This window comes from Giraffa tippelskirchi, chromosome 6, assembly GCF_054371585.1.
Source record: "Giraffa tippelskirchi isolate mGirTip1 chromosome 6, T2T-mGirTip1v1.2.pri, whole genome shotgun sequence".
Lineage (NCBI taxonomy): Eukaryota > Metazoa > Chordata > Mammalia > Artiodactyla > Giraffidae > Giraffa > Giraffa tippelskirchi.
In genome coordinates this window covers 144,817,007-144,831,333 of record NC_137280.1, presented here as the reverse complement: position 1 = coordinate 144,831,333, position 14,327 = coordinate 144,817,007, and the positions used below count along the sequence as shown (strand labels likewise).

The window sequence follows — 14,327 nt, the reverse complement described above, 5'->3', positions numbered from 1 at the left end:
TGTAGGGTGCAATCCCATCCCTAAAACAAGAGTATCGTCTACAGAGGAATGTTTCACTTTGGAAGTTTTAAAGTCAAAGCAAAGAAATCATTTTTCAACAGATTCTAGCTATAAAATCTGTAACAGACCACCAACCAAAACCTGTATCAGTTATTTCTTAGGCCAGAATACTTACAGCCATTTGATTAGGTTCCAAAAGGTAACTATCTAATACCAGATGCCTTTTTTTTTTTTCTTAGCCCAGCATGAAAGGTTAGAGGAGACCACAGAGGACTCCGATTGCACAATGCTGTCTTTCTTGTTGGCATTATGAATAATGCCACTTTCATTGTTATCAAGAATGTTCCTTCTTTTCAACTGTAATTCTATAGTCTTTTTATTTTTTAAAGCTCAGGCACATATAATCAACTAAGTATTGTTGGATGCTCTGAAGAAATCAGTCATGAGGAGAAGGATTCACTTTTATAGGTTCTGTTGATAGTTTTTTTAAGAGACAGAGGCAGCATGTCAGATAATCTAAAGTGGTTTTTAAACTGTTCTGTGTGCTGAGGTCAGGGCAGGATGAAAATGGGAAGCCTAGCCAGGCGGGAGCCCGCTCACTGTCACTCAAAAGTGTACTTCCAGTTCCCTAATCTCTGTAGAAGCTTCCTGTAAGGTCTTGTTTTAACAAGAGTATCTGCAGCCCTTAGAACAATCCTTAGCCTTGTGTTTGACTGATGCAAAAACTAAGGCTCTTAAGAAAAATGAAATGTCCAAGGTAGCATAGCGGAGTTAACAAGATTTCTGAGACCATCTAGGTTTTCCAGTCCTTATCCAATAAAATTTAAAAGTCGATTCCACATTATCCATATTTTCAGTTCAATTAACATCACCTAAAATAAACCTGTCTGTCTATACACAAGAATCCATAACTGACAAGCACTCTTACTTTCACAGTTGTCTCCATGTGAAAATTAAATTGTAAAATACTAAGATTTTTAAAAACAAACCTCAAACTAGTAAGAGTTCTACTGAATATTTTTCCCAAGCATCTTTAGGAGTAGTTAAAAAAATGCAGCCTCTTTTTCAGATGTTAGGAAAGCCCTCCTGTTACACCTTGCATTCTTCTATTTTGTGTGTGTCTGTGTGTGTGTGCTTGTAGAATTTCCTGTTGATAATTTCACCCACTTCTCTTATTGATGCCTCCAAGTTTTAGCTCTTTTTTTCTTTTAAGCTTTATGTTGTTTTCTTGTTTATTTTTCTGCCAATAACTAGGTATATATATTTTTGAGAATTTAGTTACTTCATCTTTTCAGTACCATTGTTCTCGGATATGTAAATTGCCTGCAGTATCCTTATTGTATCGAGAGACCCACAGCCACCAGTTTTCCAAATAAAGCTGTGCTGAGAGTATCTCTATTGGGGGGACATCCTTCATTCTGCATTCATGGATGTTATGAGTCTCTAAGTTGTCTTTTTCATTGAACCTAAGAACTTTTAAATTTATCTATTTATAGTGTTTGGAATTAGATTTTTAAGTGATACATTAAAAAGATATAACTATTTAGAAGTCCTAGTTTCTGTTAACATCGGTCTTTCTAAAGGCCAGTAGCATTTATCTATATCCAATTTACTTTAACCACCAATCCTAATCTAGTGGCATCAGTCGACTTAATTAGCACATTCTCTACTTTGTCTTCCAGATTTTTTATAAAGATATTAAACAAAATGGGACCCAATATCGATCCTTGTGGGACCCAACTGGAAACCTCTCCCCAACTAGACGGACTACCAATTACGATTTCTCTCTCTATACGGTTAGATAGCCAGTTTTTAATCCATTTATTTGTATTTCTGTTGGAGCCAATTTGTTTAGCTGTTCCCGTTAAAATAATGTATGGGATTTTTACAGATAACCTATGGATTTGTATCCATAGAGATGTGGGGATGCGTTAAATGTTTTCATGGGACCCTGATGGGATTTTCCTGGGTTTTTTTTTAATGTAGTTATGATGAATCGAAGTGTCAGTGTTCCATCCAGTCATTATTGTTGTGCTAAAGAAAGAAACCAGATGGATCATGTTTTGAGAGCTCCTTTTCATTTGTATTGAGAAAATGGAGTGGCATTTTATGCCCCGGTATTTCTTAGTTTTCTTGTGTTTCTTGTGTTTCTTCTGGTTGGTGAATTAGGTGGAAAATTATAGTCCTTCCCTAGGTTGGCTCAGAATTCAGGAACCTATATTTTTCTGTCCTAGATTATTCATTTGTGTCTGAGAATGTTATGTTTGCATCAAGTCCTTATTTCTTTATTATTATTTATATTTTACAAATAAGTATTATCTCAGCAGGCCCAGTGTTACTATAATGATAGAAAAGAGGCAGTAATTGAGATTGTTTTTGTCAACGCTCTTGACTTAAATGAACTCCAAAGAAAGTCCACTGAGGGCTAAAACTTGGAGTTTGGTTTCTGAATCTTCACGTTTACACTTCTTAATTGGCAAATTGTCATTCACCTCGCCCTCCAAGCTGGAGGAGGGAAAGGAGGATGGTAACAGTCACTATTCCAGATTATCATCTCCTACGTGTCTCAGTTTTCTTCTATTTCTCGATAAGGCAACAAATGATACTGAATCTGTGAATCTTTCCTATGAGGACTTGATGCCAGATGAGTTGTCATTATTATATCTTGAAGTATCGTGTTCTTCGTTAGTTTTGTGGCTCTAACCTCAAATTCCTTGATTCCTCATTGTTACTGCCTTTCTGGTGGGAGACAGGTATGGTTAACCTCTTAAATTGCCAGTTTGGTTTGCTATTTTAAGTTGCTTTTTAAACTTTGTAACTTGGTGTGATATTCATAGCAAACAGTCTGATAAAGGGTATGGGGTAGATTCCAGAAGAAGAGATGTTTGAAACTTCGTTACTCAACTATTTTAGTTCTAATCCCCTACTATGCCTATTCCCTTAGGCTATAGTGTTGCTGCTGTTCTTGTTTTTAACCGAAGCCACTATTGTGGAAGTGGAAGTGGACTGATGAGATTGAGCAGTATTCTAGGTAGAATGCTAATGATTGTAGAAGAAAACATGTCTGACAGAGTTTGGGCTTATAATGAAAATGTTTGAAAAATACAGTATTTTTCAAAATCAGAATCAGAGTATAGTGCATGATTGGTCTGTGATTTAAACTGGGTTAAAGTTACATGAAAATTCAGGAAACTCCTCAGATTATGAGAATATTTGAAGGAAAATTTGCCTCTTTGGTGCTCTTTTCAACTGATGGCTTGAAAGAGCTAGTGATACTCTCTGACGCCATGACGTGCACCCTCATTTGTCAAGGACTCTTTCTAATTCATGAAACAGTATGTTAAAGGGAATGATTTACATTGAAATATGAATCTTAATGTCTTCTGCATTTATACTTTTCTTTGTTGGGTATGTGTTTACTCTGTCCTTTTTTTAAGTTCATGTTTAGAGTATGAAATAAGGGTCAATATTCAAAAGGTTAAATATTGAGCTATTAAACCTGTAACCTGAAAGAGTGTTAGAATGTATTTGACAATCCTCAAGAGTTAGAAGGGTGCACCTGGATGATGGTGGCTGTTAGACTGAACTGGGTTCACTGTCAGGCGTGGTCTTTTATGAGCTGAGTAATATTACACTTGTTTAACCTTTCCATCCCTCAAGTTCTTCAAATGAAAACTGAAACACTAATATTTGCTTCATGGGGCCACTGAGAGGATAATTTGTTAAGGTCTTATATATAGTACCAGACATAGAGCACTCCATAAATAGTCACTGTTCTGGAGATGGTAGCAGTGTATATCTTTCTTAATTTTTCTTTTGTTAGATATGTTACTGTTTTTATGATTATAAAACTAATTAATGGACATGCTTTTTTAAAAAATGTGCAGAAGGCTATGAAAACCACCAGTGTTGACACATTGTTAACATTGCCCTTTTTTCATTTAGTGACATACTTTTGTATAAATAATTATGCTCTACTATTGAATGTATGCTGTTTTCTACTTACCTTTTTTGTGTCTTTAAGTATGCAGCATTTCTAATAACCACAAAATATTTCCTTGAGTGTACCATAATTTATACAACAAGCACCTATTGTTAGACATGCATTGTTTCTAAGTGGTTTTCAATTATAACCAACTAAAATAAGTATTCCATTACTGACATGTTTGTACACCATTGATTTCTATTACATTTCTTAAAGTGAAATTTCTGAGTCAAAAAGCATATGCCTTTAAAATGGTGATGCATATTGCAAATTGTTCCCTAGAAATGTTCTTCTACGGTTTACATACCTACTATGAGAGTGTGGCGGTACACACATGTGCACACACACACACACACCACCCAGCCCTTAAAATGATGAAAAAAGAGAAAACTGATGTCTGGTTTCTGTTGTAAAAAGTGTTAGGGAAGTTGAGATATAAGAATCCAAAACCCATGTGCAGTTTTCTGTGTCCAAAAGCCATAAAATGGCAATGGAAAAGCAAAATAATCAACACCCAACTAAAACTGAAACTCTATAGAGAGACAGAAATGCATAAGGAGGGCCAATCGTAGGAAAACCCTATGGAAAAAGTCTATCTCAAAATAAAGCATCTAAACAAAGAAGCATCATGGCAGCTATACAGGAAAGCTCTAAGATGACACATTTCTCTCCCTCTGGCTCTCTTTCTCTCTCTCACTCATTGGTGGAGACAGAGGAACTCAGCATGGAAAAAATACTTCAGGATATATTAAAACTTTAAAAAGTATTTTTCTTGGAAAAATTGAAAGAGAATATGAAACAAAAGGCCAAGTATAAACAATTTTCTTAGACACTAATTAAATCTAAAATCTTAAGAAAGAAAATCAGTATGGCAAAAATCAAGGGAATACCACAAAGTTCAGGCTGTAGAAAAACATGTCAAATACAGGAAAAAAAATAAAATACAGATAAAAACCACTTAGAGAAAACAATAAATATACAGGACAGGTACAGCAGAGTAAGCATGCAGAACTATGGTTTTCATGAAATATAGAATGAAACAAAAAGCAAAGAGAGAAAATATTTAAATCTGACATCAACAACTGATTATAATGATTATTAATATTTCTTGAATTCCATGTATCTGCTCAGACACTCTATATATATTGTCATAACATAAGTCATGATTACCCTATGTTGTAGTATTTATAATTTTATAGATGGTGAACAGAGACCTGGAGGCTGTCATTAATTTTCTTAAGGTTGGATGACTAAGAAATGGTTGAACAGAAAATATGATGAAAGGATGCATTCTAACTACTATGCTATGCGTTATGTTTATGCATACAAGTAATGAAATTAATCAGTAGGCTGAAAGGATATACTGAGTTCTAAGATAAAAATTATATAATACCATTGCTACTTTATTATATTCTTTTAAAATTACTTAAACTTTAAGTCAGAAAAAGTGAATGACCTGCAAGGAAGGGAAAATAAATTTGAAACTACTCTACAGCAATATTAAATTTTATAATACAATGGAAAAAATGTTACAGAGTTCTGAGGGGGAGAAAATATAACCGAGAATTCCATGGACTGTCAAGTCCATGGGGTCGCAAAGAGACACGACTGAGCGACTTTCACTTTCATTATTGGTATTATTTCAAGGCAAATGAAGGACAATCTATCCTTAGTATGCAGAATCTAAGGGAACAACCAAAGAAAAATATTATGGCTTAATTTTAAAAAATCTAGCCCCCAACAAAAAGTAGTCAAAATAAAGAACTTTAGAATAGAAAAAGTCAGTATATGCTAGTATGTAGAACTGAAGGTCGCATGTAGAACTAAAACTATATGACTTCAAAAATTTAGCTTAGAAATAAAAGATAAATGATATATTTTTTTTAAATTAGATACAGAAAATATATTAAAAATATAAATCAGGATGGGTGTGATGATGATGGAGAGAATATTTGTTTTCTAATTCATAGCAAGGACTCAATATTTGCATTTTATTCTTATAGTTTATGAATCAAGGATTTGAAGGTTAAGAATATCTTTTAAATTAACATAGATAGCTTACACAACTGTGTTATTTAAAGGGTCTACCATACACTACCTTAGGGTCATCTGAGTTGTTTGGTTCAAAAGTAACTTCCACATGAAACATAAATCAAAATCTTGAATAGGAATGTTGAAGAATTAACCTTTTCATTTCTAAGAACTTTTGGTGTTAACACTAAAGCATGAAATCTGAGCCATTATGGAAGAAGAAGAATCAAGAACTGACAATTCATCTTATAAAACCTTAGAAAATCAGGTAGAAATAAACAAAAGAGAGATGCAGAGCAACATTATTTTCTAGTTAAATATGAAGTCAACCTAAGTGCCCATCAACAGACAAATAGAAAAAGAAGATGTGGTGTATGGAGTAGAATATTGCTGATCCAGGAAAAATGAAATATTGTCATTTATGACAACATGGATGGAACTAAAGGGCATTGTGCTAAGTAAAATGAGTCTGACAGATAAGAACAAATACCACGTGATCTTACTTGTGGAATTCAAAAAACAAATGAACAAATAATATGAAAACAGACGCATAGATATAAGATTAAACAGCTATTTGTCAGAGAGGGGGGTGTCCATACTCTATGGGCAGAATAGATGAAGAGGATTAAGAGGTACAGACTGATTTATATAATAAATAGTTACGGGGGTACAGACATCATAAGGGATGTTGGTCAGTAATAATGTAATACCTTTGTAGGGGAAGATGGTTACTAGCATTATGGTGATAATTTCATAATGCAAGCAAACATCAAATCATTATATAGTGCACCTGGAACTAACAAAACATTATGCAGGTGGTACAATGGTAAAGAATCCCCCTGGCAAAGCAGGAGACACAAGAGATACAAGTTCAGTCCCTGGGTTGGGAAGATCCCCTGAAGGAGAAAATGGCAACCCACTCCAGTATTTCCTGTGGGATAATCCCATGGAGAGAGGAGCCTGGCAGGCTACAGTCCACGGGGTCACAAAGAGTCAGACACAACTGAGTGACTGAGCACACACACGTCAACTATATTTCACTGAAAAAAAGATGCAGATAATGTATGTAAAGTTAGACATCAGAATAAGGATAAGGACAACTTAAAAACAAATGTAGAGCAGAAATTAAGCTGATAGAATTAAGACCATTGTCTTAACTATTATAACTAGAACATATATCAACTCACATATCAAAAGAATAAGATTCTTAAGAACTACACCCAAAAAAAAACTATTTATGGAAAAATATTAAAAGTAAACTCAGACAAAAACAAATGAGGTCTAAAAAAATGAAGATTGAATATTATTGCGATATAAGGATGAATTGAAATTAAAAAAATACTGACTGAGAAATATCTTATAATAATTGCAATCCAAAGCAAAGATATAATCATTGATTTATAATTCATATATAATTCATAAAACTAAAATTGAAATAGCATCCAAATAAATTTAAATGATTGGAAGTAAAGAGAGAAAATGACAGAAACATTACCTAAGTAGTATATTGAATAAAATTAATTAGTTGTATAAACTCATTTTTATACAGCTAAGGGAAAGGCTACCCACTCCAGTATTCTGGCCTGGAGCATTCCATGGACTACAGTCCATGGGGTTGCAAAGAGTTGGACATGACTGAGTGACTTTTACTTTCATGTATCAAAGATACAATAAACATTAATTTGCAGAAAAAAATGGCAGCTTAAAATGCTACAGAGTTAATTCTAAGGGATGTGGCTAAAATAGTTAATTGTCAGAAAGTTGTAGTTTCAAATAAATCTCTAGTAACTAATTTTAGAAAGTAGACATACATAATTCAAGAACTCAAAAAAAATCAAATATCTTAAAGAAAGAAATAATTAAGATATATTGTAAATTAACAAATTAGAAAATTAAATAATTTACAAGTAAGTGAGTTACTTTTTAAAAAGTTAAGTACAATCAGCAAATAATTGACCAAGGGAGAGCTTATTAAAGAAGCAAAGAGGGAGCCAATATGGATATACGACAATAGACATTTTTTTAAAGCATGATAATCATATAAAAAGATGCAATTAAAAGAAAATTATGTGAATGTTAGAAAACATGGTTAAAATATATGATATTCTTAGAAATTATAAATGATCAAAACTGAACCTAGGAGAAAGAGAAAACAAAAACAGATTAATTACCAAAGATAAAACTAAGATAGTTGACAGAAAAATTTAACTCACACTGCAAAAGGTCAACTGGCCTAGAAAGTTTCATCAATAAGTCCTGTCAAATTTTAAAAAGCAAATACCTCCATGGATATTAAACTCTAGCAGATCCTAGCCAAAAAAAAAGAAAAAAAAAAAAAAAGAAAACTTGCAAATGATTTAGAGAGTGGTAGAACATCAATAAGATGCCAAAACCTATGTAAAAAAGAACAAAAGTACATAAAGGCAACTATGCATCCACTTCACTAATGAACATCAGTGGGGGAAAATAATAATTTTTGAATTAACTTTTCACATTGAATCCAGAGAATGCAAAAAGCAAGCTACAAAATAACCATATAGTGTCACTTCAAAATAAAAATATATTTACCATATTAATAAGTTGAAGAGGGGGAAAGATTTTCATCCTTTTAGTATATACCAAAAGGTTTTCAAAGGTATCTGTTGAAGTCAGTATTCATTCTTGGTTAGAGGAGGAAATAGCAACCCGCTCCAATATTCTTGCCTGGGGAGTGCCATGGACTGGGGAGCCTTGGCGGGCTGCAGTTCATGGCGTCACAAAAGTCGCAGAAGTTGGCCACAACTTAGTGACTAAACAACAATTCATTCTTGGTTATAAATATAGAATCCTTTAGGAAATTGGGGAATAATGACTGCTTCCCTGCTATGGTTTCTCTATCTATTTATTTAACCAAAGGCTCTGTCTCTTACCTCTTGTCTAAAGGTGGGATAGTAAAGGCAGAAACAAGAAGTGAATCTCACCATCACCACCATTATTTAACTTTTTCAAAATTATTAGCCAGTGAAGTTACATGAGAGAAAAAAAAACATTTAGAAAAGGAGGAAAAATAATTTTACCCTTAGCAAAAAAACAAACAAACAAAAATTAGTCAAGCAAAATCCAAGAGACCTGAGAAATACCTTTAGAAATCATATGAAAAATTAGAAACATTTCCATAGCTTTTCTATATAAAGAGTATATAAATAATAATTTAAAATATCAATGGAAAGGAAGAACAGAACCCTTTTCCCAAAGTGTATTTAAGGAAAGAAAACTTTGTTTAAAAATAACTGATTTTTTTTAAGGTAGCATTTTAAAGGAATCAGTTCTTTCTAAAATATTCTGAGTGTAGTGTAATCTCAATGGGCTTCATTTTTGAGTTTTGTGTTTTAAATGGTTTGTTTTAGAAATTTGAAACAGTAATTCTAAAGTTTGTTTCAAAGAAAGATATATAGGAAGACTCAGGAAAATGAAAAATAGAAAAGAATAGCTTTACTAGAAATTTAAATGAATTGCGAAACCACAGTGATTAATGTAGTATAGCACTGGGTCAGTGCTGTCTAAATAAAGAGTAAGAAGATGAGTTAGAAATATAATAAAGTTCTGAATAAAAGTATCATTTCACATCTTGGATACATTTGAGTTATTTAATAAATGGCAGTGACAACTGATGACCATTTGGGGATGTTTAAATATAGTACCATTTAACTAACCTACCCCTTCCTCTAAATTGTAGATGTATCTAAGATATATTTGTTTTTAAAGAGTAAAAGGTAAAAATCATGTATAAACATTTTAATAAACATGTTCAAAGTAAAACAAGGCAGAAAATCCAGAATCTAGAAAAGAATTAATAATATTTTGACTTGTAAAAACACTTAATGTGTATACTTTTCTTTGTCTCTTACCATTCTTATTAAGTAAATTTTCTCTTTCTACAATGAAATTTTTAATCTTCTTTCTGATTATATTTTAAAGTACATGATTATTTTCATTTACATAATAGCTAAAAACAGAAAGTAAAAACCATCTGAATCTCACCCTTGTTCCCTGAGGGGAAAAAAACAATGTTTTGAAGTGAATTTCATATATCTATTACATCTCTTTGTGGTTCTATATGAACAGATCCTCTTTCTCACTTGCCCTTCAGAAATATTGATTATTGATTGCTCTTTGCAATTTATTATTGGTTTATCTTATTTTAACTTATATTTCTCATATTTCTTAAGCAACTGAGTAACTTTTCATATATTTACGTGCTATTTGAATTGGCTTCCCTGCGAATTGTCTATGATTATTCTTATCTATTTTCCTTTGTTTTCAGTTTCTAGAGTTCTAAGTATAATAATTCATTGTCCATTTATTCGTATGTTACATTGCAGATATTTTTCCCAAGCTCTTGTTCATGCCATAATGTTTTTTATTTTTGTATGGCTTAACTATTATACTTTTATAATTTCTGAGTTTCCTGGAATGGATAAAAATTCCCATTGAAACTCTAGGTTAGGCATATGGTCTTCTAAATTTTTCTGAAAATGTTTTCTTTCATACTTAATTGATTGTTTCAGGTTTTACATTTAATCCACCCTGAATGATATATTATTAGTGGTATAAGATAATGGTCAACTATATATATATATTTCCCGGACACAACACCAGTAACACAATCATTATTGCATTATTTTGATTTTGCTTTTTGTTTTTGTAGTGGCTACATTTGGAGGATATAGGATAATATGAATGCTTCTGTTTTTCACTTTATATCTTTCTATATTGTTTAAATTGTTACAATGAGTATATATTACTTTTGAAATTTAAGAAAGTGTATGTATGTGTATATATACATATTCTTATCTGACTTGCCAGTATGATCCTATGATCTCCTAGAATCCTTTATTATATTCTCTCTCTCACATGCAGACAAGCTCACCATACCTTCCACATCCATATATATACACATACACACACCACACACATTTCCTGCTTTTCCCAATGCTTCATATATTACTTAATCAGATTGACTCGAGGTAATTACATGTAAATAACACATGCTCATTTCTAATGGTTATTCCTTATATTCTAATAACAATTGCTACCAGAAAGGAAAAGAGAGAGAGAGAGAATAAAGACAGGAAGAGGAGGGCCCAGACTGCACAGTCACTGCTCTGGGAGCATCCAAGCCCATGCTCTCCTGCTCTCGTCGATGCAATCACCAGAGATTCAAGATTCCAGTCACACAGTTAGAGGCCTCAGATATTTTTTCCAGGCTTGGATGTACCTGTAGCAACAATGTTCACAGCTTCCTGCAAATATAGCTCCCCATCAAAAACCACTAATTTTCTAACAGTGCAGTGGACGGAACCTCAGGAAACTCAGTATTCGAGTTTCACCTCTGACACTGAAGCCATATTTGTAGTATCAGAGAAGTCATCCTGTCTTATAAAATAAGGGTGTTTTCTCCAAGTTCTCCTCCACCTTAAAAATCATATAGTTTCAGAATGTTTCCTGAACATTCTGGCCTGAAATTCATTAGTTCCATAGCTGGCTTTCAGTTAAACCTATTATCATTTATTTTGTCACAAGCAATTGCTTACTAATTTAAAATTTACAGATACTTACACAGAGTACATATTAGGCTCTGTGGTTAAAAACCATTGTCTTTAAAACAAGTTTCCTTTTGAAAACAATGTGAAAAATATTTATAAGGAGAAATATTATAGAATAACTTTCCTGGATTAAGAACAACTAAAAGTACTTTAGATCCAGCTCCTGTTCTAGAAATTACTCATCTAAAAAGGGGTATTCCTTGTATTGAATTAATTAGGATGTAAATTAAATAGTAAAAGTGGTTCACATAGTAAAGAATCTTCCTGCAATGCAGGAAACCCAGGTTTGATCCCTGGGTTGGGAAGATCCCCTGGAGAAGGGAATGGCAACCCACTCCACTATTCTTGCCTGGAGAATTCCATGGACAGAGGAGCCTGGTGGGCTTCAGTCTATGAGATGGCAAAGAGTCAGAAACAACTGAACGACTAACACTTTCACTTTTTCACAAAGTAGTAAATAACCAATGAGGCAGGTCCATTAGATGATGATAATGTGCCCCAGTGGAGTATTTATACTTTTTCAATGTGCTTCCTGTGGTACCTCATTTAATTATCTCAAAAATCACCAGAAGCACAGAGGCTAGATATAATTCCCATTCTGTAGATGAGAAAATGTGACACACCTGCAAAGTCATCATCAGTGAAAAATTGCCAGGACAGAAGCCCCTTGAGTCTTCCTGTCATGTTTTTTGCTACTGCAAGGTGAGTTTCCCTGTGAATTCCCTCTGACTCAGTGGACCTGGTCATCTCCTGTCCTGAAAGGATGCAGACGCTTACAATGATTTATCTCCCTTCAATTAGACATTTTCCTAGAGTGAGAATCATTCCCAAGGAATTAACTTTTGGAAAATACTCTATCAGAATGCCCAGGTCACCACTAACCAAGACTTAATCAATAGCATAAAAAATTCATACGTAACACTTTGTACCTTTTCACAATACACAGCAATACTTTAGCTCTTTGAGTTCTCTGTTCCATTCTAGAATTTGAAATAGAACACTATTATGTTACCTTGTTGTTATATCAGTGCTGGAAATCAAGCCCACTTTGCAGTGTGTTATTAAAAGTCTTTCCAGAGCAGCATGTACTAGTTTTCAGTTTTTAAAGCAGATTCACTTATTAAAGCACCCCAAGTTGGTATGATACTATAAGTATTTAATTTCTGATTTATAAATACCCATCAATAAATGTTCAGTTGATAGAACTCTCTGATTCTAGGACATGAATACAACTATTACTGAGAAAACTTTGGAAAGATTATGAGCTGTTGAGAAAGAGAAAGAAAACTGAGTCTTCCATGGATAGCTTGGGGAATCAAGCACTGGCATTAAATTTTTATTAACCATATCTCTATTAATATTAAATTATTTTGTTAGAAAAAACAAAAAACAAAACTGCAGTACCTCCAGCAACCCTGTGTTCCTAAAGAAGTCAGGAATATTTTATAGCCTCTTCTGAGAAGAGGTTCGCAGGATTGCTTGATGCTTGTTTAATTTTGGCAAAGAGCACCTGGGGAGACATAACTGAAATGGACCCTGACATCATTTTGAAAACTCCCCCAGCAATAAACAAGCTGTCTCTTTGCCTCTCAACATTTCCACTAGCTTCTGCTGCAGAAAGTGTCTGGGAGCTGGACTGGCTTCAAGGGCACCATAGCTGGCTTTCTCCAGTGAGTCACAGGATGCTTGCCTTGACTCCCTACAGGGAGGGAAGCACCTCTGAGTTGCGGAGGCCAAGCCTGCAAACCCCTGAGAGTGCACTGAAGTGAGAAGTTCTCAACAGTGAATACTGCTTTAGAAATTGCAAATTTCCGTGGCCCAGCCTCAGCCCAGGACCACGGGATTGTTTTTGGTTCAGCACTTTCAAATGTTGGTCCCCCGAAGTTAAAGCCATGGCTTTCAGCTACACTCTGCTCCTGTCATTGTAGGCAGCTGCAAGATAACATTCAGTTTCTCCTAGGTAACACAGATTTGGAAAGAACATCACAAATGTGTTGATCATTCAGCAAGTACTTTGCCAGGTACTGCTACCCCAGAGGGTAGCCTAATGGTGAAGAGCATGGACAGACCTAGCTTAGTCACTTATACTTGATTTTGGATTTGAGACAGTTCTGAGTTCAAGCCCCAGAACTGTCACTTACTAGCTCTGTGAGCGAGGAAAAGCAGTCTGAGCCTCAGTTTCCTCAAGTGTAAATTGAAGTTGGCAGTTCTACCCTCAAAAGATGGTTTTAAGGATTGTGGAAGTACGTGGAAAGTGCTTGGCTGGCTGAGAGTAAGTGTTAGATAACAGTAAATGTGATGTGATGTGGACCATAAAGGGACTCACAAGCGCCATTCTCTCTTAGTCTGCTGGGAGAGTCTACTGCTTGTATAATATTCCTCCAAATTATGCAAGGTAATTTCAGAATGAATAGAACATGGCATAGATGATACATCCCACTAAATTTCAGAGGAGAGAAGTGTCATGTTCTGATGCCTGTTCAGGAAAAAACTTCACAGAGTGAAAGGTGCATTCCATCTTACAAGGAGCAAGGAGCTGTTCCTCCAAGACAGGTTCTACAGCTATGGTATAACAAGTATAGTTGAACCCTTGAAACAATATTGAAGGATCCTCTTATTTTATAAGCGACAAAACTAATAATACCCAGAGAGGGGGAGTGACAAGTCCAAGGACACACAGCAATTTACTAACAAAGACTCCTGTTCTTGAGCATAACCTGCCCATT

General features: G+C 34.2%; 1 protein-coding gene across 6 annotated transcripts in view; it reads left to right on the top strand.

The window, feature by feature from the left end:
- GABRB2 (gamma-aminobutyric acid type A receptor subunit beta2) overlaps positions 1-14,327 on the top strand; it is a 320,547-nt gene that overhangs the window by 248,254 nt on the left and 57,966 nt on the right. For 2 of the 6 annotated variants that reach the window (XM_081496063.1, XM_081496062.1), the window contains exon 10: positions 1,683-1,796. The exons of the other annotated variants lie outside the window; for them this stretch is intronic. In XM_081496063.1, coding sequence (XP_081352189.1) covers positions 1,683-1,796 — 114 coding nt within the window. The remainder of the gene's footprint in view (positions 1-1,682; positions 1,797-14,327) is intronic. 6 annotated transcript variants of the gene reach the window in all.